At 46.1% G+C, this 27,496-nt stretch overlaps 1 protein-coding gene and 1 long non-coding RNA gene across 4 annotated transcripts; one reads left to right on the forward strand and one right to left on the reverse strand.

The window, feature by feature from the left end:
* The first annotated feature begins 48 nt into the window (after window positions 1–48).
* On the forward strand, window positions 49–26,531 carry LOC310750462 (matrix metalloproteinase-17-like). Of its 3 annotated transcripts, XM_083588661.1 has the most exons (12): window positions 49–240; window positions 645–791; window positions 2,601–3,055; window positions 5,746–5,878; window positions 8,735–8,912; window positions 10,187–10,470; window positions 13,158–13,334; window positions 17,174–17,264; window positions 19,243–19,325; window positions 21,888–22,040; window positions 23,431–23,688; window positions 25,300–26,531. In XM_083588661.1, exons 3-12 carry the CDS (start codon window positions 2,864–2,866, stop codon window positions 25,596–25,598), a joined length of 1,848 nt encoding a protein of 615 aa, XP_083444787.1. In that variant the 5' UTR covers window positions 49–240; window positions 645–791; window positions 2,601–2,863; the 3' UTR covers window positions 25,599–26,531. The 3 variants fall into 3 exon arrangements, with proteins under 3 accessions (XP_083444787.1, XP_083444788.1, XP_083444786.1); XM_083588662.1 differs by lacking the exon at window positions 645–791 and having other exon boundaries at window positions 49–244; XM_083588660.1 differs by lacking the exon at window positions 645–791.
* LOC310750754 lies at window positions 1,484–21,870 on the reverse strand. The gene is made up of 3 exons (XR_014542231.1): window positions 21,683–21,870; window positions 17,130–17,292; window positions 1,484–1,772 (listed from the first exon to the last, which is right to left on the reverse strand). It is a non-coding gene; the product is annotated as an uncharacterized lncRNA (long non-coding RNA).
* Window positions 26,532–27,496: the final 965 nt, after the last annotated feature.

A 27,496-nucleotide genomic window follows, 5' to 3' on the forward strand; every position in this document is an offset into this window, starting at 1 on the left:
AGCCACCGCCAGAGTCTCTGCAGAGCTAGCTGGGCTTGGCTTGGATGGAGTGGGATTGGATGGGGAGGGGTCTCAGCTGCTGAGATTTAGCCCCACGCTAGGGATGGGTGGTTTGAGCAGCCCTGTTCCAGAGAGCATCAGCCGGCAGATTCCCTCTACTGAAGGCAGAGCGGAATTGGAGCAAAGTTCTTCTTGGGGGACCAGTCAGGAGGAGGAGAGTGTGTTGGCACTTCTGAACACGTGAGTAAGAGCTCCCGTTTTAGGATCCTAAGATGGTAACCCCTGTAAATCCCCAAGCGCTTCCAGTTGGAAGAGGCGAATTGGAAGCCGAGAAGACAGAAAAAGAGGAAAGCAAATCGTGTGGGAATGAGGGAAGGAGGCTGGGGAGCCTAAATGGCTGTTTTACTTCTTGGGAAATGATCACACACCCAATAGCAGGAGTGATATTTCTGGTCAAGGTGGAGGGGAAACATCCCTCTCTAATAGACAGTTCCTTAAGAGTATCAGCAGGGTGTGTACCAACCTCTAATGAATGAGGCGAGCCCCTGTGTATATTACAAACAACAACTACTATATATGTAAAAGTGTCAATAGGTTTGCCTTTGCAACAACCCTGTGAAATCAGTCATGTTGCTGTTTTGCAGATGGGAAACAGAGGCAGACAGATAGCGACAGGGACTCCTCCTTAGATCTCCTAGATGCATGGTCCATGAATCTGTGCTGGAATTTCTTACCTTTATGAACAGGGACGATTGTTTCAGAATAGTGATGACCCGCTGAAACAACACCAGGTACCTGTAATCCCAGAGAGGGAAAAACTGACTGGAAAAGGCCCCACCAGGGGTAGCTAGAGGAGTGCTGTTCAGATGTCGTTGCCCTACTCCAGCTCCCATTAGTCCCACTCTGCACAGCCAGTGGTCAGAGATGATGGCAGCTGTGGTCCAACAACATCTTGAGGACTCCATGCTGGCTGCCCCAGTGCTCAGTGTCTGAAATCAGGGGTGCTTTGCCCACCCATTGCTAAAAGCTACAGGACCAAACTAGGTGTCTTCGTGTGGCCTCTAGTTCTGTTTTCTTGTAGTTGGGGAGCAGAAATGGCAAGGGTTGGTAGGCAGGCAAACAGTTATTTTGCAGTTTCTGCCAAGGTTCAATTCACCTGTTTTTTGGGACTGGCACAGACTGTGCAGAGTTGGCCCTAACAATTCATTCACTCATAACCTTTAAGTGTTTGTGTAGTTGTGTGTGTACAACTCTGCGGACACAGTGTGGGCACTTTCAGACTTTTACTTATTTGCCGTGGGATTCAATTACATCCTAGCAAATTCAAATTGCTCGGTTTTTTGGTTGTGCAACAAACGTGCTTTGCGTAAGACGGGACTTTTTAACACTTAAGAAAGGTGTTGGGGAAATGCGCAGGGCCGTGTTGGAAACCACTTCCTTTGACGCAATCTCATCTAACCTCCCCACAAACAAATCAGAGCAATTGCTCCCTGACTATTTAATGCCATCTAATCTCCCTGCAAACAAATCAGGATGAATGCTCAGTAAACAGGCTGCCTGGGAGCATGTGGGCACGCAGATAGGAAGGGGTCTCAGCTTCCCTGCCCACCACACCCTGAATCTCATGGCTCCAGGCTCAGTCTGTTTGCCTTGTCTCCGGTTTTCTCTTTGTCCATCTTTGCTGGTGCGACGGCAGCAACAGGCAGAACAGGACAAAAGCAAATCGCTCTCTCTTCATACGGTCCTTGTTAACTGTGGACCTTCCCCAAACTCTAAAAACAATATAAAACCAAAAGTGGAGGTTTATTGGCAGTTCTTTTTTACAACCTTAAAAAAATTTTTTTTAAAGGAGCACATTGTTGCTTTGTAAAATAAGCTAGTTCTAACAACATTTAGTAGACATAGGAGAGTGTGAAAAGCACAAAGGATTTTGTTGTAGCAGAGTCCTGATATTTTATCATGTGTTGTTACTGGGATGCTGTGAAAAGTCCCAGTGCTGCTGGATAATATGCTAAGAGCTGTGCTGGCACCTCTGACTAAAATTTCCTTGCAATTCAGCAGCTTTCTCTCTTGTAGTTTTCTTCCCTTATAAATCTCCCCTTTCTCTACACGCTACCCAGTCCAAGCCAAACTAACCACTCTGCTCTCAAAACGCACAAGGCCTTTCATGAAGATCATTTTGATTTAAGGCTCATCCACAATTGCCCTGTACCTAAAAAGCATAGGTCTGAGTGGTTTTCTGTTTGCCTCTTTGCTTCCCCTGGGAAAACCCACTCTGTAGCTACTGCTGAACCAGAGCAAATATCAATTTGCTCAGATTCAGAGGTAAGGAGCAGGTTTTTCCAGGGGGAAATGGTGGAAAAAATGGGAATGTGGACAGGCCTTTTTTTACTTTGTATTCCACACTTCCTCACACCACTAGTTGTGAAGATAAAGGTGAGAATCACGTATTTGCTGCCCTGGGCTTCTTGGAGAAAGGATGGGGATGCAGGGATGAGTTTGGAAATGTTGATGTTAACTGCTAGAAAGAAGTACATAGCCTAGTCTGGTTTACTTGTTGAACGATTCCAAAGGAAGACTCTGACCTCTCTCTGTTTCAGCCTTTTCCACCATTGAGGCTCTGGTGTGGGAGGTGACGTTTGCAGCTGGAGAAATGCATTTGTGCCCACGTCCCAACCTCAGGAACGAAACGGCAGCTTTCCTAGATCCCCAGCCTGGAATTGGAGCTCACGGCAAGGTCTTTCAAACAAAATCAGCAAGATTGGCTGGATTGTGAAGGCTGGTTTTGGAGCTGTTCATTTTAGACTTGGGAGAATTGGTGAGCCAGGGGAGCCTACTCAAAGCAGCGTGTTTTGTTAACTGGATGGAGACTAGGAAAGGGCATTTGCCCAAGAAACTTCCCATGAAGCAACGCTGCCAGCTGGAGTGCAGGCAGGAGACAAAGCTGTTACCTTTCCCTGGGTTCTTGGTTCTGCTCCTGCTCCTGCTGCTTCTGGCTTTGCCATCCTTTGCCCATCCCGGGCCCACTCCCACCGATGAGAGCGGAGAGATTGTGGTAAGTCGTTCCTGGAGTGTGGTACCCCAGATCCAATGTTCTCTGCTAGCTAGCGTGAATTTTAAGGTTGTGCAGCAACCGAAGAATCCAATGCAACATTTGCTCGAATGGAAATTTGTGCAACAGACTGAAAGCCGATTGATTACTGATTCTTTTTAAAACATGCAGTCCCTGTTTCTCCAAGTAAACCCTCTCAAGGTAGGTGTTAGGTTGTGGGTGAACATATCAGACGACACAGCGATTCTTCAAACAGCTCTTGTTTATTCACAGGCCCAGAAGAGAACTGAACTAAAGGGTTCAGCCAACCTGCTTATATAGCGCTCCACTACAAAACAACAGTAACAACTTTCTGTAACTATCCAATCACTGAACGTCACTTTCAATTCCTTATTTGCATATGCGGACCCGAGTGAAAACTACCGTATCTACAGTATCCCCCTGCTGGCCCAGGGTGAGAACTTCAGTACATAACAGTAGGGTTTCAATATTCCGGAGCCCCAAAACCCGGACAAGTTTGGGGCACCTCTGCCACCCTGCAGCTCCCTTGCTTGCCCCCTCCCTGCCAATGACCCCTCCCTCCTTCTCGCCCACCTACTCACCACCTCCTCCCCTCCCCTCTCTTTGGTTTCCTGCCCTCTGAAAGATGAGAGGTTGAGCTGCCCTGGGAAAACTGTGCCAGGAAAGCCCTCTGGAGACTCCACTGGGCCTGGCATCACCCACAGAGGGCTGTGGAAAGCCTGGTGGTCGCTGAAAATCCTACCGCCCCCCATTAGAAAAAAATTACAAAATTCAAAAATCCATTGGGAGGGGCATGCTGGCCACCCAAAAGAGGACATGTCCAGGAAAACCTGGATGTATGGCAGCCCTATCGCAAGGTGACTTGCATAGTAGTTTATGACTCAAAATACATCAGTGTTTATATACACTGACACTGTATTATATGACAAGATTATGATTATGATTTATTGAATTTATATACCGCCCTATACCCGGAAGTCTCAGGGCAGTTCACAGAAAAGATCAACATAAAAACCACAACATATATAATCAAAATAAAAACAACAACCCAATAACACCTGCTCCGTCCTCCCCCAAAAGAGCCACATTTTAAAAGGGCATAGGATGTCAATGAGATCAGCCAAAGGCCTGGTTAAAAAGGAACGTTTCTGCCTGGCTCCTAAAGGTGTATAATGAAGGCGTCAAGAGAACTTCCCTGGGGAGAGCATTCCACAGGCGGGGAGCCACTGCAGAGAAGGCCCCGTTCTTGTGTTGCCGCCTTCCAGATCGCTCAAGAAGGACGACTTCTACAAATAAAACCCCCCGCGGGGCTGAGGAAGGCGGGGGCATACCGCCCCAGGTGTCTTCACTGAGGGGGGTGACATTCGGTGTGCCACTTGCCTGCAACTCTCAAGCCTACCCCAAGTCGTCAGGGAAAGGGGGGAGCTGCAACACTTTGCCTGTGGCATTCTCCCCTTCCCCCTTTGTTTTGACGGCATGAGAGTTGTGGGCAAGCGGTGCGCCAAATGTCCACCATCAGCGGATGGCTCTGCCCCTGGCTGAAGGGCACACACACCGCTCCGTGCACCCAAGCGGCTATCCCGTGGCTGGAAGGGCACCTTCCGTGTCCCGCCCCCTTTGGGAGCGCCCCCGCCCTGGGCAGCGCGGGCATATGCTCTGCTGCTGCAACCCAGGAGTAATAAAATATACATTCAGCAGATACTATGAAATTTATTTTCCACAAATCCAACTCTTATTCAAGGGGCATCATAGCAAAATAGGTACAGTGGTACCTCAGGTTAAGAACTTAATTCATTCTGGAGGTCCGTTCTTAACCTGAAACTGTTTTTAACCTTAGGTACCACTTTAGATAATGGGGCCTCCTGCTGCTGCTGCTGCGCGATTTCTGTTCTCATCCTGAAGCAAAGTTCTTAACCCGAGGTACTATTTCTGGGTTAGCAGAGTCTGTAACCTGAATCCACTGTAACCTGAAGAGTCTGTAACCCGAGGTACCACTGTATCAATGTGCAGAACCACTTGAAACAGAGAAGTCTTCAAAGCCTTCCTAAAAGACTGGAATGTGATACTTTCTGGGCTTCCCAAAGATGTCTAGCTGGCCGCTTTGAGAATAGGATGCTCGATTTGACAGGTCTTTGTTTTTGCCTGGTGTATTCTAGCCTTCTCTGACTTGGTCCCTTCCAGATATTTGGGACTACAACTCCCATCAGCCTCGGCCTCCATGGCCAATGGGCAGGGATGATGGGAGTTCTTCAGATCATCTGGTTATATATTCTGCTAGTGAGTTTTTCTGCATGGGCACGTGCCACGTGCAATTTGCGAAGAGCTGTTCCAAGTGCCTGCTTTCTGCGTCTCGCACCTTTTCATGTTTTGCATGACATGACTATTGATTTCAGCTCACGGCAAATGAATCCGTGAAACAGACAAATAACACAAAGGGACAGGACTTTGGCACGCAGTGGTTCTCAACCTGTGCGTCCCCAGATGTTGTTGGACTACAACTCCCATCATCCCTGAGCTCTGGCCTTGCTAGCTAGGGGTGATGGGAGTTGTAGTTCAACAACATCTGGGGACCCACAGGTTGAGAAAGGCTGGTTAGAGGATTTGAGATCTTGGAAAGAAAGGTGAGAAAGCTACATTGACCAGAGTTCTTTACCTATTGTGTTTTCCTCTAGGAGTGGCTGACCCAGTATGGATACCTTCCTCCAGCGGATCCCATAACAGGCCAGTTGCAGACTTGGGAGGCAGTAACCAGTGCAATCCGTGTAATGCAACGTTTTGCAGGCATTGCAGAGACTGGGATTCCAGGTACAGTTATATTTTTAAAAAGCAACTCTTAAGAATTCTAGTTCCTGCTATTTCTCACCAGCTATGTTCACTCCAGACTTGTATTGAAGCACTAACCTTGAAGCTTGTAACTGCATGCTGGCCAGTATGTGAAGTTTCACCATAGCTCATTCAGTAGAGCATGAGACTCTTGCTTGTGAGTTCGAACTCTGCGTTGGGTAAAAGATTCCCTGCATTGCATGGACTTGGACTGGCTCCTCCTTTGGCACCTACTTTATGGTCTTTTGGGTGGGAGATTAAGACCTCCCTCCCAGCCCAGCCCTTTTAAATTCCTAATTTTAAAATCTAAAATCAGTTTTCATTGTTTCCTGGGGTTGCTGTGTGATTTCGTTACCCTGATTTTATTCTCTGCTTTATAGTTTATTTATGGTCATCTATCTATCATCTATCTATCTATCATCTATCTATCTATCTTATCTATATCTATATCATCTATATCTATATATCTATATCTATATATCTATATCTATATCTATCTATCTATATCATCTATCATCTATCATCTATCATCTATCATCTATCATCTATCATCTATCATCATCTATCATCTATCTATCTATCTATCTATCTATCTATCTATCTATCTATCTATCTATTGATCGATCTCCCAACTGGGATAGCTCAGTCAGTGGAGCATGAGACTTTTAATTCCAGGGCTGTGTGTTCAAGCCCCACATTGGACAAAAGATTTGAGCATTGCAGGGCGTTGGACTTGATGACCCTCGTGGTCCTTTCCAACTCTATAATGCTATTCAATCATTCTATTCTTTTATATAGATAAATAGTTGCCCAGAAAACTTTGCTGTTGTTAGTAAACAAACAGATAGATAATGAACAGCTCTAAAGCCGGATTCCAAAAAAACTCCAGTTGTATCCCATATAAGTGAGCTCTGCAGATGTAATCCCTTGAGTCTGGAATTGATCCAAGTACAGATAAGACCAGGATTTATGCTCAGAAAGGCTAGACTAAAGTAGAATTCCAGGGGGTGGGGGGGTCAGAATATGCACCCCCCAAAAAACAAAACCTCTAATCTTCTAAGGCAGGCGTAAATGTGATTCCTGGCCCACCAGCTTTTGGGACTACAGCTTCCATCTTCCCTGACCATTGGCCTTCTGTCTGGGGCTGGTGGGAATTGTAGTCCCAAACCATGCTGCCTAACCCTGTTTGAATAAAACTACACATAGTTTTCCACTGTTACTCCAAGTCTGCAAGATACTCTTGACGCCAAGTTGAACTGATGAGTTTCAGAGGGCTTTCAGAGATGACCAGAATCTTAAATATCATCGCATCCAAATCCAGACTTGTGGTCTGTTCCCCTCCAAACAAACCATGGCTGGAACGCAAGTTTTGTTCTTGGCTTATTGCTTGCGGCTTGTTTGGAGGAAACAAGCCCAGATTTGGATATCAGAACACACCAGACTCTGGGAGCAAAATGAGCTGTGTTTGAGCACACTATATGAGCACACCCGTATATTTGCCTTAAACCACAGTTTACGTTTTAATTATGGTTCAACGTTTGCATGCAAGCCAACTCTGTGCCCGGGTTGTGCCATTTCAGATTTTACATGGGCGTGCACTCAACAAATACTCCGCGTTCCCAAAATGTAACTGTGAGCATTCGCCTGCAGACTGATGTGATAAGTCTCAGGCACTGATTCCCTATCTTGGTAAAAACTAGGCTCAGGTAGGCAACATGGAGACCTCCTGATGAGTGCATTCCCAATGGCCCCATACATATGCATGATGGGAACTGTAGTCTATTAACATCTGGATGGCACCATATTGGTGACCCCTAAACTTGAGGGATGCAAGATTCTGGACTAGGAACATAGGAAGCTTCTACTGAGTCAGTGTGCTAGGCCCGGGGGTAACCCGTGAAACGCGGTCCAGGACTGGAACAGAATCCGAAGGTTCCGCTAGGAGTCAGTCCAACAGAGCCAAGGCAGGACACGAGGCAGGAAACCAGGCAAGGACAGGTACAGGATCTCAGGCAGGATCTGGCATACATATAGCAATGTTGCTCCCGCAACCTGGGGCGGGGTCCGACAGCCTTTTATCTTTGTTGGGGTAGCGGCCGGTCCTGATCCCCCGGCGACTCACCTCCCTGTTTCTCCTGAAGGCGAGCACTCCTCCTGCCAAGTACTCAGGCCTCTCCTTCTCTCAGACCTTAGTCTCTGCAGCTCGGGAGATGTTGGTGGGTTACTAGACCCAGGGGCCGCCTCAGCCTCCCCTGACCCAACCGGTAGTGGAGCAGCTGTAAGTGATGGCCCAGCTGAAGGCAACGAGGTCCCCGCATCTGGAGCCAGGGCAGGCTCAGGCCCCTGACTCGGCCCAGCTGGTGTTTGTTGCAGGGGAACCTGTGCAGACTGGGACTCTTCAGGACCAGGCCCCAGACTTGGTTCAGATGATGCCTGAGGCAAAGGATCCAGTGCAGACTGAGTCTCCTCTGGTTCTGAGTCCAAGCCTGAGTCCTAGGCCATCACAGCCAGACTGTTGGTCCATCTAACTCAGTATTGTCTACACTGACTGACAGCAACTATCCAGGATTCCAGACAGGAGTCTCTCCTAGCCCTGCCTGGAGATTGACCCTTGGACCTTCTACATGCACTGCAGATGTCCTACACTCTGAGCTACATTTCCATCAGCGCCGGATTTAGGGTGGTCCCCCCCACAGGGCACCAAGCCCAGGGGGCACAAAACAACAACAACCATCTATTGGTACCTACTCAAAGTTTGTGTGTGTGTGTGTGTTGTCCTTGTTCATGGCACCATATTACAGTGTCCTTCCTCCTTCTATTTCCCTTGAACTCAAACAGATGATGCCACGTTGGCTCTGATCCGAATGCCCCGCTGTTCGCTTCCCGATGTTATCAGCACCTTCCCAGAAAAGCTTCCTCTGCAGAGGAGCAGGAGCAGGAAAAGGCGGAAGAGAAGGAAGAGTCGGAGCAAGCGGAGCGCAGGCTCGGTTTGGACGAAGCGGAACATTTCCTGGAGGTAGGTATCAGCATTGTTATTGCCAATGTATTTATTTACTCCATTTTGTTGTTGCACTGTGTCTCCCATCAGCCCTGGCAGAGGCTGATAGAAACCCAGCAATATCTGGCAGGCTTCAAGGTTCCCATCCTTGTTTTGGTATGCCTGAAAGATGAAGCAAGCTGGTGGTGCATGACAAATGTGAAAACAAAGAAAGGGTGCTAGATAGTCTACCTGTCAGGGCTGAACTGAAGAGGAATGGTGGGGGCCGCCTCCCCCTTCCCCTGAACCTTCCTGAGAACAGGAGGACCCTATAGAAGAAGAAGAAGAAGAAGAAGAAGAAGAAGAAGAAGAAGAAGAAGAAGAAGAAGAAGAAGAAGAAGAGTTTGGATTTGATATCCCGCCTTTCACTCCCAAAGGAGTCTCAAAGCGGCTAACATTCTCCTTTCCCTTCCTCCCCCACAACAAACACTCTGTGAGGTGAGTGGGGCTGAGAGACTTCAGAGAAGTGTGACTGGCCCAAGGTCACCCAGCAGCTGCATGTGGAGGAGCGGAGACACGAACCCGGTTCCCCAGATTACGAGACTACCGCTCTTAACCACTACACCACACTGGCTCTATAGATTTAGAACAGTGGTTTTCAGAAGGGCATACTGTAGTTCAGAAGCTGGGAAATGTTGAAAGAGGAACAGCAGGAAGAAGAAGCACCAGGGGAGAGACAGCTGACAGACTCAGTGTCTTTGGAAAGTATTCCTGACCCCTCTTCTCCCAAGACCAGGTGGGCATTGAGGGTGGTGGGAGGGATCTGACTCCCCAAAGCCTGACACTGTCAGTTCGCTACGTGGGCCTTCACTTGTGGCTTGTAACTAGCCTTTATTGGCAGAAGTTAAAATAGTAAAATCATAAAAGTCATCCAAATTCATTAATAATCCAAACACATACAATATATCAAAGACTAAATAGCAACCATTGAATAAATCAGGCAACTTTAGCTTTAGCTTTAAAGATCTCGGCTAAGTACTCCGAAACAATCTTGGTAGTTTTGGAAGTATCATCCCTCAACAAATAATGGATTACAGACTCCTTGCAAATCCATTTTTTTGAGCTGTGAGGGGGGTCACGAGGAGATCTCTGTGATGGGCCTTCACCAATAGGCCTTCACCAATGGGCCTTCCCTTAGACGAGTTTTTGGTTTGATCCAAGAAGGGTCTCCTCACCTTCCATTCTGTGTCTGGTCCAGGCCAAATAGGTGAAGGATCTGGTTGCTTCCCATCTGCACATTGTCTCCAACACAGAGTGAAGACCTACCCACGGGAGGCTCGCCTCAGCCGAGAGACCATGCGTGTATTGATGTATTATGCCTTGAAGGTATGGAGTGAAGCTACACCCTTGAACTTCCACGAGGTGGGCAGCCACACGGCTGACATCTCTGTGGAGTTCCTCCGCCTGGACCACCGCGACGGCTACCCTTTCGACGGGCCGGGTGGAATGGTCGCTCATGCCTTCTTTCCTGGAGACCCTCAGAGGGCTGGCAACGTCCACTTTGATGGTGACGAGGAATGGACATTCCGTTCACCAGGTGACTTGGCTTTCTTTGTTTTGTTTTGTTTTTTTATAAATATTTATTGAAATTTTACAGACAAAAGAGAATTACAGAATAAGAAAAGAAAAAGAAAAAGAAAAAGAAAAAAGACACAAAAATGCAAAGAAAAATACAAAATACATGAAGAAATAAAAAACAATTAAAAAACAAATCAATCTTTTCGTATCTTATATTTCAATTACTTGTTTCCTGACCTCCTCACACCTCCCTTTTTTGTATTCCAATTCACATAGTTAATTCAGCAAATCCTTTCCCTCTTTGTATTTATCTTAATTCTATATCTTAACATATTATAACTTTATATTTTCATCTAATTATCAGTCCATTTTTACATATTCTTTTTAACCTTATTGCTAAAGCCACTTCATTTCAATCCAACATCATTTTAGCGTTCATTAATTTTACAATGTTTCTGCAAATAGTCTTTAAACTTCTTCCAATCTTCTTCCACCAACTCTTCTCCCTGGTCTCGGATTCTGCCAGTCATTTCCGCCAATTCCATATAGTCTATCACTTTCATCTGCCATTCTTCCAAGGTGGGTAGATCTTGTGTCTTCCAATACTTTGCGATGAGAATTCTTGCTGCTGTTGTTGCATACATAAAGAAAGTTCTGTCCTTCTTTGGCACCAATTGGCCGACTATGCCCAGGAGAAAGGCCTCTGGTTTCTTCAGGAAGGTATATTTAAATACCTTTTTCATTTCATTATAGATCATCTCCCAGAAAGCCTTAATCCTTGGGCACGTCCACCAAAGGTGAAAGAATGTACCTTCATTTTCTTTACATTTCCAACACTTATTATCAGGCAAATGATATATTTTTGCAAGCTTGACTGGTGTCATGTACCACCTATATATTATTTTCATAATATTCTCTCTTAAGGCATTACATGCCGTAAATTTCATACCGGTGGTCCACAACTGTTCCCAGTTAGCAAACATAATGTTATGACCAATATCTTGTGCCCATTTAATCATTGCAGATTTAACCGTTTCATCCTGCGTGTTCCATTTTAACAGCAAGTTATACATTCTTGAAAGTATCTTAGTTTTGGGATCTAACAGTTCTGTTTCCAATTTTGATTTTTCCACCTGGAAGCCAATTTTTTTGTCCAAATTATAGGCCTCTCTTATTTGATAATAATGAAGCCAGTCTCACACTTTATCTTTTAATTTCTCAAAACTCTGCAATTTAAATTTCTCTCCTTCTTGTTCCAATATTTCCCAATATTTCGGCCATTTGGCCTCCATATTGAGCTTTTTCTGAGCCTTCGCTTCCATTGGTGACAACCACCTTGGGGTTTTATTTTCCAATAAGTCTTTATATCTTATCCAGACATTGAACAATGCTTTCCTGACAATATGGTTTTTAAATGCTTTATGTGCTTTAACCTTGTCGTACCACAAATATGCATGCCACCCAAAAACATTATTAAAACCTTCCAAATGTGGCCCTAGAGCTGGCGAAATAGTCATCCACTTAGAATCACTTAAACTGCCTGGGTATTTAATTCGGCGCTGAAGTGATAGCAGAGTTTGGTGTCTGTTGCATTGGGAAGGTTGATGAAAGCTTCCTTGCACCATTTGCTCTGTAGACAACTTTTCAGCAGTTCATCTGCTCTTGATTGTTTTGCATCTGTCTGGGACCCTTCAGGTCTTCCACTGGTGCTTGTGAGGACTCTGAGCCCCTTCCCCACCACTCTCTTAGTGGTGACAGTTACCTTTTCTTTCCTCGAAATCACAGAGAGCTTCCTCTTTCAGCCCTATGCGCTTTTCAAGGCTCAGATTCCTTCTAGCAGAGGGGAAGTTAGTCTCTGTGCATTGCTTTCTCTCTTTCTGTTTTTCAAGGGTAGGGGGCTGCTCTGGGGTTAGGGAGCAGAGAAATAACCACATGGGGTGGTGCATGTGACACTCATTCAAAAATCTAAACGTGCCCACGGATCTGAAAATGTTGGTGACCCCAGCAATGGTTAGATTGGTACTGAATGGACGTGTATGCCTTGTGCAAGCCATTGGGCTAAATGGACTTCTTTCTTTCTTTCTTTCTTTCTTTCTTTCTTTCTTTCTTTCTTTCTTTCCTCCTTTCTTCCTTCCTTCCTTCATTTCACTAATTTTATACATTTCACTAATTTTACAATCATTCTGACATTTCAAAACTTGACTTCCTCCCCCCTTTTTCTGCGGTTCCTCAAATTTATTCTTAATATCTTCTGCATATCCAAATTCACTTAATTTACTCATTTATTCATCTTCTATAAATATATACTCTTAGAAACCTGCAGGGTAATACAATAATCCTGCCAATGTCCTTATCTGTTTACAGTTTGTTTGTAAATAGTCAATAAACCATTTCCATTCTTTTATAAAAAGTTTGTTAACTTGATTTCTTATTCTTCCAGTAAGTTTTGCCATTTCTGCATATTCCATAAGTTTTTGTACCTATTCTTCCTTTGCTGGGACTTCTGCTTCTTTCCATATTTGGGCAAGTAACATTCTTGCCGCTGTAGTTGCATACATGAATAGGTTTCTATACATTTTAGGTAGTTCTGTCCCTATAATTCCCCAAAGAATGGGTTGTTGTTTTTTACAAAGGTTATTCTGTGGTTGGTTTGGCCTGGCAATGTGTTTGTGATTCTCCCAATAAGTCACGCTCTTCTTTTGGCAGATGACTTTGGCACTGACCTTTTTGCAGTGGCAGTTCACGAGTTTGGCCATAGCCTCGGGCTGGCACACTCACCCTCCAAGCATTCGATCATGCGCCCCTACTACCAGGGACCAGTGGGAGACCCACTACAATACCAGCTGCAAGCGGATGACCGGACTGAGATACAGAAGCTTTATGGTATGTGCAGTGGGTGCACATGTTGCTGAGCAGCATGGACCTACTCTAGGGAGGACTTCATCTAAGTCTCTCTAGATCATTGGGACCTACTGAAAGGTCTCTGGGTGATTTGTAGCAGATTGGCAAGGATTTCTGACTCCTGGCTGCTGAGCATTTTGCGACAAAGGCCACATTTGCACCACACATTTAAAACGCTGTGATACTGCTTTAACAGCCGTAGCTTCTCCCAAGGAATCCTGGGAACTGTAGTTTGTTAAGGGTGTTGAGAGTTGTTAAGAGACCCCTGTTTCCCTTGCAGAGCTGCAATTCCCAACGTGGTTTAACAATCAGTCTCTGGGAATTGTGTAGGCGAGGGTCTCCTAACATCTCCATAATGATAACTAGAAGTATACAAAGGTACAGTTTATTTTCACGATCTTTACCTTTAACTAGATAACAAGCTTACCCAAATTGATCAAAACAGATGTCTTCATCTGCCTGTCCTGGATAGGGTTGCCATATTTTTTAAAAAGTAAAAACAACCAGGACACCCTGAAAGTTTTTTTTACTTTTTTAAAAAAACAACAACTCGAAGGTTGTTCAGCTTTTTTAAGACAAATCCCAAGGTTGCTTTCAAAAACGCCCCAAAACTGTGATTTTTCAGTTTACTCGCCAAAGATCCAAGACAAACCATCGCCCTTGTCCTGGAGAATGAGGCTGGATCTAGACACATCAAAGAAGCATTTCAGTTAAAAGCGTTGTAAACTTTGTAGAAGAAATTGAGTTAGCAAAAATGGACCTCCATAGCGCCATCTGGTGTCACAGTGTTAGAATGCATAAACAGAGCATATAAAGTGTTTTTTCTTTGCTATCGTAGCTGAGTCCTGACTTCTTCTTCTTCATCCTTTACTGCCAGCACTAGAGCAAATCATCCCACTGCTGCTTGCAGAGGCAGACAGAGGCAGAAGCTATAGATCCATTCCAGCCTTTTTATTCTGCCTGCGTCTCTCTCATGTCTGCTTCCTTCTTCCTCCCTTCATCTCTCCCCCACTGCTGCTTCCCTGCAGGTCACGACCACTGATGGGTGTGGGTTGCCCTTTGGCACTCTCTCCTCCTTGCCATGACCCCTGGCTTTTTGAAACATTACGGTGTGTCTGGGTACCCCCAGTACTCACTAGTGCATGTCTATGTACACCGCTTAGAGACTGTTAGAATTCCTGCTCCGTGATTGCAGTCATGGGATTGTTGTCTTTCACATGACGGTATATGTTTTGACTCCACAGAGTGGGAAGTGACGGAGACAGGATGTTTGTGTTACTGTGTTCCATGAAGTGGGACAATTGTCCTTTGTTCTTTTTCTTTACTGTCTGATGCTAGAGAGAGATGGAGCCATGTTTAAGTGCTCCGTGTGTGTTTATATGTAAATAAAGTAGATTAGCCAAAATGCTGAGTTGCTGAGGTCTGTTACACAAATTCTGCGGATCCCTAAGTGTGCAGATGTCTGTTGGCATCGGTCGCTGTGATGTTGGGGCAAAAGAAAGCTTTTGAAGCTCCCAAACGATCAACCAGGAGGGAGGGAACATGCCAGTTGGGCATGTGTCTCTGCCAGGGTCCTACTCGAGTGTAGGACAAGCTCCTGACAGAGACTTCAGTAACTGAGCAGTATATTTACCTAAAATAAACACGGTACATCTTGGGGTTCTGGGAAGAAACAAAACAGATCTCACTGGACTGAAGCCTGTCCTCCCCTTCTCTAGATAACATATTGTAGCGGGTCAAATAGGCCTCTTAAAGAGGATTAGGGCCAAAGAGTGTTAATCTTTGATCCGTCAAACTGTATGCCCGTATTTGCTCCAGCTGGGCAAATTCCTAACAGAGCCGCACTTAGATTAATAGACTTACCGTTTTTTCCTAAGATCCATGGAAAGGCCTGTTAGGATTGCCCAGTCTGTCCTCCTATAGTAAGAGAATCCTGACAGCTCCTTTGGTGAGTTGCAGAAAAACACGTGCAGGCTGGGACAAACTAGTCCCGAATCTGGTTTGGAAAATGAAATCATTGGGCTTTTGCAAAGACGTCTTTAGGGATGTGAAAAAGCAGAGCTGTGCTTGTATTCCAGAGTCAACTTCTCGTACTCTGGCAGATGAAATGGGATATTTTTCCTTTGGCTGTATCTTCTTCTTCTTTGGCGATCACTCATAGCCGAGTAAGATTGTCTTCCATAAACACAGTTTTAACAGTGAGTCTGTAAGTGACTGTGGAGGCCAATTCTGGATCCACACGTCCTTCCACAGAGGGGACATAGGTTTCCAGGTGGGAGTTTATCACAGTGAGAGTTTGCCAAGCGTGCCTTCCTCTTAGCATGTTTCTCCCTTTCGTCCTGAGTTTGAGCGTCTTCAAAGCCCATGACACCTTTGGTAAAGGCTGTTCTCTAACTGGAGCACTAGCAGGCCAGTGTTTCCCAGTTGTCGGTGTTTATACTACATTTTTTAAAAAAATTTAATTTTGTTGTCCACCAGCATTACACTTTCCATTTTTTATTTATTTAATAAATATTTTTTTATTAGTTTTTACACATATTTTCCAGCATAACATCCTTTTAAACATCATTTCGATTTTTTTGGCTATTACAGAATGGGGCTGTGTACCAGCAGATAATACGTGCTTTGGGTGTGCCTGGTAAAAGCACCTCTGAAACCACCCTGTGATAAATTTGTAACTGCTAACGCTGCAACCAGCCTTATATTCCCAAACAAAACAAAGCGATCCCTCACATTTTGAGATGCAGACTAAAAGCAGTCTGAGTTTGGACAATAAATATGCAAATCACGAGCCATAACCGATGATGGGCAGTGCTAGAGTAGGTGACATTTAAAGCTCTGCAGGACTGCAGAATTTAACCTTCGCCAACCCCTTCCTCACACTTGGCCCTCCAGATGTTTTTGGTCTACAACTCCCATGATCCCTAACTAGCAGGACCAGTGTCAGGAATGATGGGAATTGTAGTCTCAAAACATCTGGAGGGCCGAGTCTGAGGAAGCCTGCTCTAAAGGTTTCTGAATGTTTTCCAGTGCTGGGCTGGCCGATGGGACTTGTTGTCCAAAACATCTGGAGGGTGCCAGGTCACATGATATTAGGCCAAGGGCCTGCATGCAGCTCAGGATGTGGGCTACCCACTCCAGGCACCCCTCACTCCAGTTTGGTGTAGCGGTAAGCTTGGCCATGAAGTCTGCTGGGTGCCCTTGGGCCAGCCGCCAACACTCAGCCCAAACTACCTCACAGGGTTGTTGTGAAGATCATATGGAGCTGGGGGGCGGCAATGCACGGCACTCTGACCCCCTTGGAGTAAAGGTGGGATAGAAGATGCCATAACAAATAAATAAAATAAAATAATTTATTATTTATACCCCACCCATCTGGCTGGGCTTCCTCAGCCACTCTGGGCAGCTTCCAACAAAATATTAAAATAGAGTAATGCATCAAACATTAAAAGCTTCCCTAAACAGGGCTGCCTTCAGATTGTCTTCTAAAAGTCTGGTAGTTGTTTTTCTCTTTGACATCTGGTGGGAGGGCGTCCACAGGGCAGGTGCCACTACTGAGAAGGCCCTCTGCTTGGTTCCCTGTAACTTGGCTTCTCGCAGTGAAGGAACCGCCAGAAGGCCCTTGGCACTGGACCTCAGTGTCCGGGCAGAATGATGGGGGTGGAGATGCTCCTTCAGATATACTGGACCGAGACCGCTTAGGGCTTTAAAGGTCAGCACCAACACTTTGAATTGTGCTCGGAAATAAATAAGCAAGCAAGCAAATTGTGTATTTACGTTTGCACATCCATGTTATCTTTCTCTTTCTTTCTCTCTTTCAGGAAGTCGAGTTCTTCATTCTACGGAGAAGCCAGAGGTAACCTCGCTGCTCCCAGATCTTCTCTCCTTGCCGCACGACTTCCCTGCCCTCAGGTTAGAAAGGGCCCTTTCTACCACATACCTTGGGGAAAAGGATAGACAAAGGGTTCCTTACAGCATATGCATGCACTGGACCCCACTCGACGCCGGAGATGCTGTTCCCAGCTGCTATACATCTGCAGTATCGAGTGTGATGCTGCAAATGACATCACAGAGCAAGTGTGGAGAGCCTTTGCCCCCCCCAGATGTGGCTGAGTTGCAGTGTCCATCATTCCTGGCCATTGACCATGCTTGCAGGGGCTGATGGGAGTTGTAGTTCAGCAACATGAACTACATAGAAAACATGTATGGCTAACTTGCAACCCAAGTATAGCTCCCTAATTTATTTCTGGTCCTCATTCACACACAATAATTCAGCAGCTGTGCTGCCGACACACACACACACACACACACACACACAGAGAGAGAGAGAGAGAGAGAGAGTGGAACCTCACTCTGTAAACCCAGAAGTAAATGTTTCCATTTTCAATGGCGCCTTGGAAATTGAACTTCCGAGACGGCTTCCGTATTGAGTTTTTCGTGTTCATTTTTCTGTTTTGAGGCTTCCATATTGAGTTTTTGGTTTTCAAATGTTTCGGAACTCAAATGGTCTTCCGGAATGGATTACGTTCGAAAACCGAGGTTCCACTGTACACACTCTCGTGCGCGCACCCCCCCAATCCTCTGTACAAAAATTAAACTCAATGGCCCTGTCTGCCATTGGTATGTGGCCCACAGAAGGCTGCTCAGGAGGGAATTTTGGCCCTCAGGCTAAAAGAAGTTTACCTATCTCTTCTTTAGATAGTTGAGGGTTAGGAGTCACGCATGCTTCTCCTATGTCAGCAGGAGAAGTTCTACAGACCTTCTGGTTCATGCATGCCCCTGTACTGAAGTGAGCCTCTAGGTTTGCTGTGTGAAATGTCGGACTGCTGTCTGTTGAGCACATGGCATATAAAAATAAAAATAGGCATTGCAATGTTTTTCGTTGGGTAAGCATCTTGCCGTTTCTTGTGTTAACAGAGAATTCTGCATCATAAATCTTCCTCCTGTCTGAGGGTTTTATGCAGCTCAAAATCATACCCATTAACAAAAGCGGACCCAGGCTTTTTACTTTTTTCTTGTTCTTGTTTAGAAAATCACCTTTACAGTCTGTAGCTTTCCCCAGTGGAATAATCCTTGTTTCCTATGGTTCTGTGTACGGGCAACTTCCTAGGCTTCTCTCAGTAGACCGGGAGTCTGGGAAGATGATCAAATGGCCACCTTTCAAATTCTGGCTTTGTCCATATGTGCCATTGCAGCTTTATGCCTTTTGCACATGCCCCTGTGTTCGTCCCATGGTCACTGCTAACCTTGCTGTAAACAGGCATGGCAGTACATCAGTACATCTGGACTGTGGGAGGCCGCAAATAATAATAATAATAATAATAATAATAATAATAATAATAATAATAATAATAATAATAATTTATTATTTGTACCCCGCCCATCTGGCTGGGTTTCCCCAGCCACTCTGGGCAGCTTCCATAGAAACCAAAAAACACTAAAATATCATACATTAAAAACTTCCCTGAACAGGGCTGCCTTAAGATGTCCTCTTCCCTTCAAAACTGCTGTATTGATTCACTGACTTACTCGCTTGGGTAGATCAGCATTCCTTTCATAGCTCTGCGGTTTGGAAGATCAAGATGTTGCTGCATCCCTTTTTATTACCCCAAATTCTTTCCTGGCCTGGATTTTTAAAATGTTTTTTTAAGTGTGTGGGGTGAAATAGCTTCCTCCATGTGGGGATCACTTTCTGTCAGCCTAAACTCCCTTGCAGGGTTATTGTGAGGATAAAACGGGGGAAGAACAATGTATACCCCTTGAGTTCCTATTGCCCAGTGGAGGGATGTGAACATGAATGCAGAAGGAGAGGCCAACTTTTCCTCCTTGAAGATAAATTTAAAAACACTCCACTGAGAAGTCACATCGCTGCCCCACTTCTTCATTTCAGGTCTGGGAAGGAATTTCCCGATCGCTGCGCCGCCAACATTGACGCTGTCACTCAGATCAGAGGTGAAACGTTCTTTTTCAAAGGTCTGTGGCATTTTCTGTGACCTTGTTCTGTGAAGTCATTTCTTCCAGCAGTAGCTGAGTGGTATCAGAACATGCGGAAGAAGAAGAAGAAAACCCCAAATTCAAAACCTGGCAACGTTAGGGCCAGCAGGAGAGAATCCTGTCTGAAATCCTCAAGAGCCAACCACAGTCAGCAAACTCTGGAGCGGCCAATGTGATGCTGCTGGACTCAGGTGCCCAACAACCCCAATGAGTATGGCCTATATAAAGGTAAAGGGACCCCTGACCATTAGGTCCAGTCGTGGCCGACTCTGGGGTTGCAGCACTCATCTCGCTTTATTGGCCGAGGGAGCCGGCGTACAGCTTCCGGGTCATGTGGCCAGCATGACTAAGCCGTTTCTGGCGAACCAGAGCAGCGCACGGAAACACCGTTTACCTTCCCGCCGGAGCGGTACCTATTTATTTACTTGCACTTTGAGGTGCTTTCGAACTGCTAGGTTGGCAGGAGCAGGGACCGAGGAACGGGAGCTCACCCCATCGCGGGGATTCGAACTGCCCACCTTCTGATTGGCAAGTCCTAGGCTCTATGGTTTAACCCACAGTGCCACCCGCGTCCCTATGGCCTATATAGTCATGGATAATTGGAGCTGCAGCCCAGCCACAGGGGTCCAATCCATTGTCCTGTAACCAGATTCCAAAATAGTGTCTAGTCCAAAGCGATGCATGTTGGGGCATTTTTTTTAAAATCCAGCAGGACCTGCAGCCAAACTAAGCTCATTGTAGCTCATATGCGCCACCTTGCCCCCGTGATTGAGCCCCCCCATGGCGTGCTGATGTCACTTGTGCACATCACAAGGGACATGGGTGGCGCTGTGGTCTAAACCACTTAGCCTCTTGGGCTTGCCGATCAGAAGGTTGGCGGTTCAAATCCCCGTGACGGGGTGAGCTCCCGTTGCTCTGTCCCAGCTCCTGCCAACCTAGCAATTCGAAAGCACACCAGTGCAACTAGATAAATAGGTACCACTGTGGCGGGAAGGTAAATGGCGTTTCTGTGCGCTCTGGCTTCCGTCATGGTGTCTCGTTGCGTCAGAAGCGGTTTAGTCATGCTGGCCACATGACCCGGAAAACTGTCTGCGGACAAATGCCGGCTCCCTCGGCCTGAAAGCGAGATGAGCACCACAACCCCATAGTTGCCTTTGACTGGACTTAACTGCCCAGGGGTCCTTTACATTTACCTTACCTACTTGTGCACACTATGGGGCAGGCATGCTCCTGTGTTGCACGGGTGCTCCGTAGCTTGCGTGCATGACGTGAGCATGCCCTGTGCCACGTGTGTATGGCTGCTGTGGAACTTTGAGGGGGCCTGGCTCCTTCAATGAATTTTATTTTTGGGGGGTCTGCCCCATCTCTTACTTGGCATGCCTGTTGCAACTTCTGGGAGCGTGTGACCAATAGCTCAACAACAGGCCTTGCAAATGGGCCCTTCCAGCTCTACGATTCTATGATATGGAAGGCATCTTTTATGGCTACCCAGAGATAGGCAGAACTAAGCTAAATGGACCAATGTATGCGAGGTGCATTCTGATGCTCCTGCTCTTTATGAAAAGCATGGATGGGTCGTGCCTTTCCTTGCCCTGGGCACATTGAATCATCGAGTTGGAACAAGAGACTCTTCTCCCAGTAAGGATGTGTACTGTATGTCATGTAATTCTACTCAATATGATCCAGAGCAGAACTCCAACATATAGTTAGCAGAGTAAAAACTTAAACACGTTGCATGACCAGAGGCAGTTGTATTTCATCCCGCAGAGCTTTACTGCTACTGAAGGCAAATGAACATAATGGTCACAAATCCAATACATTCAGGATTGGCCCTGTCCATAAGAAGTCCAGTTGCAGCAGACTTAACTTAAACTTAAATAACTTATAAGAAGACTAAAACTTAACACTAAGCATACTATATGCAGAACACCACACCAGAAAGGAAAAGAGATAGAAAGAGAAAAGTGAAAACCAGGCTCCTTCTGGCCTTACTATTATAGTCAGCATGACTTAGACCAGCCTTTTTCAACCTGTGGGTCCCCAGATGTTGGACTACAACTCCCATCACCCCTAGCTAGCAAGGCCAGAGCTCAGGGGTGATAGGAGTTGTAGTCCAACAATATCTGGGGGCCCACAGGTTGAGAACCGCTGACTAGACAGAAGAGATAACTGGCAGAAGAGATAGCCTGCGGTACTCAGCTTCTCTGAAGGAATAACCCAAACATCATGAACCTTCTGCTTGTTCTGCTGTTCCAGAACCCTCTTGAATTAATTAGAATAGGAAAAATCTCTACACATCAGATCAATACTTTCTGTACTAAGAAATGCAAACTCACGGTGTGTTGTGTCCGAGGAAATCCTAGCTGCTCTCTCGCAATCTGTAGCAGTTGAATGGTGTGTGTTTATGATAGAGTGCTTGGAATAGTGGTAGGTCAGCTCGCAACATTCTGTCATGTTGAAAAGTGACCAAGGGATATCAAGCTGCTTCTCCTAGCTGGGATGTCACGTTGTATCTTTCCTACCCACCACCCCATACGGCAGGTCAGTACTTCTGGCGCCTGACTCAAGGTCGTCACCTCACTTCTCTGCGCCCAGCTTTGATCACCGGCTTCTGGCGAGGCCTCCCTTCCACGCTCCGCAAAGTAGACGCAGTTTATGAGAGACACATAGATCATCGCATCCTCTTCTTCAGCGGTAAGGGGGTGGGTGTTCCTGTGTGCGAGGCAACTGGGCTGGCTTGCATAAGAAAGTCCAAACTAGGTGCATCTCCTAGAGATTGTAATTCTTTGAAGGAGAACCACCTGAACATGATTAACAGATGGTATTTGACTCTTGAGTAGGCTTGCTAAGATTTACAAGACAGAATCAGATTAAGTGCTGGAAGTGTAGAGAGGTGGAGGGAACATTCCTTCATATGTGGTGGACGTGTAAAAGGGTAAAAGAGTATTGGGAAATGATTTATAATGAATTGAGAAAAATGTTTAAAAGTACTATCTCAAAAAACCCCCAGAGTCCTTTCTGCTGGGGATAACTCAGACTGAAATTCCCAGGTGTCAGAAAAGATTACAGTGGTACCTCGGGTACTTAATTCGTTCTGGAGGTCCGTTCTTAACCTGAAACTGTTCTTAACCTGAAGCACCACTTTAGCTAATGGGGCCTCCTGCTGCTGCTGCGTTGCTGCCGCACGATTTTTGTTCTCATCCTGAAGCAAAGTTCTTAACCCGAGGTACTATTTCTGGGTTAGCAGAGTCTGTAACCTGAAGCATATGTAACCCAAGGTACCACTGTATTTATGTATGCAACAACTGCGGCCCGTGTTTTGTTATCCCCAAAATGAGCAAGGTCCCAACCAAAGAAGATTGGCAAATTAAGTTGACAGAATATGCACAACTTGCAAACTTAACATATAGAGTAAGAGACCAAGAAGAACATACGTTTAGAGAAGATTGGAAAAGGTTTGTTGCATATGTGGAAAAAAATTGTGTATAGCTGAAAACGCTTGTAGCATTAAGATAAATTCAATGGTGTAAATAAGTTTTGAGGGATGCAATAATGGAAAACCAATTGGTATAGTTTTTGTAAAATATGCAGGGATATGAGATATGTAAAATGAACAATGGAAAGAAGAAGGGAAGTCATTGATATCTTACTATGTAAAATATTTATCTGAAATTGTAAAACAGAAAATTTAATAAAAATCATAAAAAAACTAGGTCCATCTCACATCCTGCTTCCAACTGATGAGAGCTGGATTTGCTGTAATAAAATTGTTAGTTTTTTGAGGCACTACAACTTTTTGTGTTTGCTGGGACATTAAAAAAAAATTATTTATGTATTCCCTTTACATCCCATGCTTTCATCAAGCAGCTCAAGGTGCTGCATGTGGTTCTCTCTCTCTCCACCCTCACAGCAACCCTGTGAGGTAGGTTAGGTTGAAAGAGATGGACTGGCCCAAACTCACTCCGTGAGCTTCATGGCTGGGTGGGGATTTGAGCCCTTGTCCCCTAGGTTCTGGGCCAACACACTAGCCACTACACAACACTGCCTTGCTATTGATGTCCTCTCTTTCTCTTCCCTGCTCAAGGACCTCTGTACTGGGTATTTAAGGACAACGGTGTGGAAGAGGGCTACCCCCGCCCTGTCACAGACTTTGGGCTGCCCCAGGGGGGCATCGATGGTGCTTTCTCGTGGCCTGTTGACAGGAAAACCTATTTCTTCAAGGGAGATCTGCACTGGTGCTATGATGAAGCCACAGCGCACATGGAAGAAGAATTCCCCGTCCACGGAGAACCCTGGGAGCATTTCCCCGCCTCTGTAGATGCTGTGCTGAGTGAGAACGATGGTGAGCTTTTACTTAATACACACACACACACACACACACACACACACACACACCGTACTTTTCCGTGTATGAGACTAGGTTTTTTCCTTTTAAAATTTTGCTAAAAAGTGGGGAGGCCGTCTTATACATGGATAGTGCATAGTGTGGGTGTTTGATTGCTTGCTTCCATGGCTGTCAGCGGCTATGGGGCCTGTTATTGGTTGCTGCGTCAATGGTTGGTGTTGCTTGGCTGATGCTGCGGCAATTGGGCGGGTGATTGGCAGCTTTTGCTGGCGATGGGACAGACGAGAGGAGGATTTTGCAACGCATGCGGGGGAGCGATTTTCAGCAATCCTCCCCAAAAGATGCTCAACAATTCTGTGCCATCTCTGCCCATTTTCTTAAATTTGAGTCTCCCAAAATAGGGGGTGTCTTATACATGGGGGAGTCTTGTACATGGGAAAATACGGTAATTTTTATTAAATTTTCTGTTTTACAATTTAGAATACTCATTTAAACATCCTTAAAATATCAATGACTTCCCTTCTTCTCTTTCCATGGTTCATTCTGCACAAATCCCTGCATATTTTACATAAACTAAACCATTATGACATCTGCCAAAGCTTATTTACACCGTTGAATTTATCTTAATGCTCCCAACGTTTTCAAGTGTGCACAAATTCCTCCCATATATTTAATAAACCTTTTCCAATCTTCTCTAAACGTATGTTCTTCTTGTTCTCTTATTCTATATGTTAAGTCTGCAAGCTGCACATATTCCGTCAGCTTAAGTTGCCATTCTTCTTTAGTTGGGACCTTGCCTGGTTTCCATTTTTGGGCTAACCAAACACGGGCCGCAGCAGTTGGCATACATAAATAACCTTTTTTTGACACCTGGGAATTTCAGTATGTATTATCCCCATCAGAAAGGACTCTGGGGTTGTTGTTTTTTTGGAAAGTACTAGCTTGTACTTAATTTTTCTCTGCATTTCATTGGAGTTCAGTGGAGTTGCCTGCCGTCCTGTCTAGTGGCTCCCAAATGGTGGAAACACAGTCCGATAATAATGCAATAGCATTGTCAAAGCAGCGCAGAACAACTAAGGAAGTGGAATGATCAATCCGCCGCTAATGCGTTATTATCACCTCAGTTACATGTTGCAGAATAAAAGCTAAAGGTAAAGGGACCATTAGGTCCGGTCGTGGCCGACTCTGGGGTTGCGGTGCTCATCTCGCTTTATTGGCCGAGGGAGCCGGCGTACAGCTTCCGGGTCATGTGGCCAGCATGCCTAAACCGCTTCTGGAGAACCAGAGCAGTGCACGGAAACGCCGATTACCTTCCCGCCGGAGTGGTACCTATTTATCTACTTGCACTTTTGACGTGCTTTCGAACTGCTAGGTTGGCAGGAGCAGGGACCGAGCAATGGGAGCTCAGCCCGTTGCGGGGATTCGAACCGCTGACCTTTTGATCGGCAAGTCCTAGGCTCTGTGGTTTAACCCACAGTGCCACCCATGTCCCTATGTTGCAGAATACAACCCACAAAAAACAGAAACCCTGTCTGGCGGGACCCTTTGTCCTGTCCTCTTAAATATCCCGCTTATTTGTTGCTGATGCCCCTTTTTGTCTTGCTGCAGGAACACTGTATGCCTTTAAGGGCAGGGAGTACTGGAAGTTTGAGCCACACAACCTCAAGCCCCAGACTGGCTACCCTCGATCCATTGCTAAGGACTGGCTGGATTGCACAGGAGAACCGTACCCTCCCCGGAGCCTGCCTACCAGCCCTGCGTCAGGAGCCGAACACCGGCCAGATTTGCGGGGTCCACAGCTCGAGGTGGAACGATGCGTGTGCTTTTGCTCTGCCTTTCGTGTGATGTCGTGGGACTTGCTCAGCTGCCTGCTGGCGGCTCTCCTGGCACTGCAAGGATTTGCCTAGGAAGGACACAGAACCTCGCCTGGCGATCACTTTGCTCCACAAGGATCCTCGGCAGCACTGACCCCAATTGCCACGTTGCACGTCCGTGGGAGGGAAGGAAAAGAATAGGAAGAAAGAGGGAAAAGGGAGAGACATCCCCAGCGAAGCATGATGCGGGGAAGCAACTTGGATGCAAGGATGAGATTGCAGTCCTTCAGTGATAGGGGCAGCGGCTCTGCCTATGGTTTAAAGGAAATTCTTCAAACGGGAATCCTTTGGTGCAAATGCAACAGGAAAGGGGACACAGTGCAAAAGGTTTTTCAGGATCTGGGAGCTTCCTATGTGGAACGCCTGCAGTGTTGACATCTGTCTGTCTCGAGAGACAGCGGAGTGCGCTTCCAGGGTGAAGTCAAACCACTATGTTAGCAGCACTGAAGTCAGGGCACAAGTCAGGGCAGTATGTATGGAGGTCCTGGGCTGTCCCAGACGAGAAGGCCCCACCCCAGCCTAGCTGATGTGGTCCAAAGGAAAGCAGAGCAATATGTTGGGCACCAGTTTGGCTGCAGGAGTTGCCGAAAGGAGGCATGCGAGACGCCATGCAGCCGTCTTTGGGACTTCACTCTGTATTTGTGTAGGGTTTACTCTTGAGCCTTTTTTTTCCTCCCAAAGATGTCCCCCAAGGCAGTGGAGTTTTAGGACCAGAGTTCTCCTAGATGGGCTACCTTCCCAGGCTGACAAGCCCCAGGTTGACCCCTATAGACTGTCAATAATTTGCTGGGGGCAGGGATTCAAGAGCCTAACTGGGAAATTTAAGTTTGCTCAATTAAACTGGATTAAACTGTTCTGTTGCCTGTCTGCAACATATCCGCTTTAAAACAACACATCAAAACAGACTTTTTGCTGTTTGGAAAGCGGTTGGGAAAGCAGGGGGAAAATATGATTAATGGGAAGACTTTTAAATGCCCCGTGAGCAAAACAGGGTGAATACAGGATGAATGCTTATTGACGTATTAGTAAGAGGTAAAGGTACCCCTGACCATTAGGTCCAGTCGTGGCTGACTCTGGGGTTGCGGCGCTCATCTCGCTTTATTGGCCGAGGGAGCAGGTGTACAGCTTCCGGGTCATGTGGCCAGCATGACTAAGCCGCTTCTGGCAAACCAGAGCAGCACACAGAAACACCGTTTACCTCCCCGCCGGAGCGGTACCTATTTATCTACTTGCACTTTGACGTGCTTTCGAACTGCTAGGTTGGCAGGAGCAGGGACCGAGCAATGGGAGCTCACCCTGTCGCCGGGATTCAAACCGCCGACCTTCTGATCGGCAAGCCCTAGGCTCTATTGACGTATTAATGCCCCATAAACAAATCAGAATGAATACTCAATAAAGATTGGCTATAGAAGCTTTGTGAAAGCAAACCAGGTTGTGTGGAGGAGCCCTTAGAGCTTGAAGATGACCACCCCTAGCTAGTCTTTAGTAGAATTTTTTTGTACGTCAAAAGGCAAAAAGGTGGCCTCCTTCTGTGATGATGCCTTCGCCCCCAAGCGCTTCACTGTGAGCCACTGGCACCAGGGACAGAATTTGTTGTTTTGGAAAGGAAACCATGAGTCACTTTTCACTCCAAGGAGCAGCTTGTCGGCAGCCTCTTCCTGTGGTTGGGCCATTAGCGCAGCTGTGGAATGATTCAGAACCGCTTGCCGGGGCCTGCCGGGCTGACTGACAAAGCGTCATTGTAGGCTGAAAACCACAGGGACTCTGTTGAAAAGAATAGGGCTGCCTAAGGCGAGGAGGGGTGAGGGGAGTGTGTGTGCAGGATCTGCTGTTTTTGAAACAGGAATCCCAAAGGGAGGGAAGGCCATTCAGCACCCGAGTCACCAGGCATTCCAGACTCTGTTGTAAATTGAGACTTTTAAGAGCCGCTT

Source organism: Podarcis filfolensis (assembly GCF_964270895.1).
Source record: "Podarcis filfolensis genome assembly, chromosome: 15".
Taxonomy (NCBI): Eukaryota; Metazoa; Chordata; class Lepidosauria; order Squamata; family Lacertidae; genus Podarcis; species Podarcis filfolensis.

What these genes read in the sequence shown, in the direction of transcription:
- LOC310750462 (XM_083588662.1), top strand. Translation starts at nt 2,864, where the DNA reads ATGGAGACTAGGAAAGGGCATTTGCCCAAGAAACTTCCCATGAAGCAA. An exon ending in TGAAACGTTCTTTTTCAAAG is followed by an intron (nt 19,326 to 21,887) that starts GTCTGTGGCATT and finishes CCCATACGGCAG; the next exon opens with GTCAGTACTTCTGGCGCCTG. An exon ending in TCGCATCCTCTTCTTCAGCG is followed by an intron (nt 22,041 to 23,430) that starts GTAAGGGGGTGG and finishes TCCCTGCTCAAG; the next exon opens with GACCTCTGTACTGGGTATTT.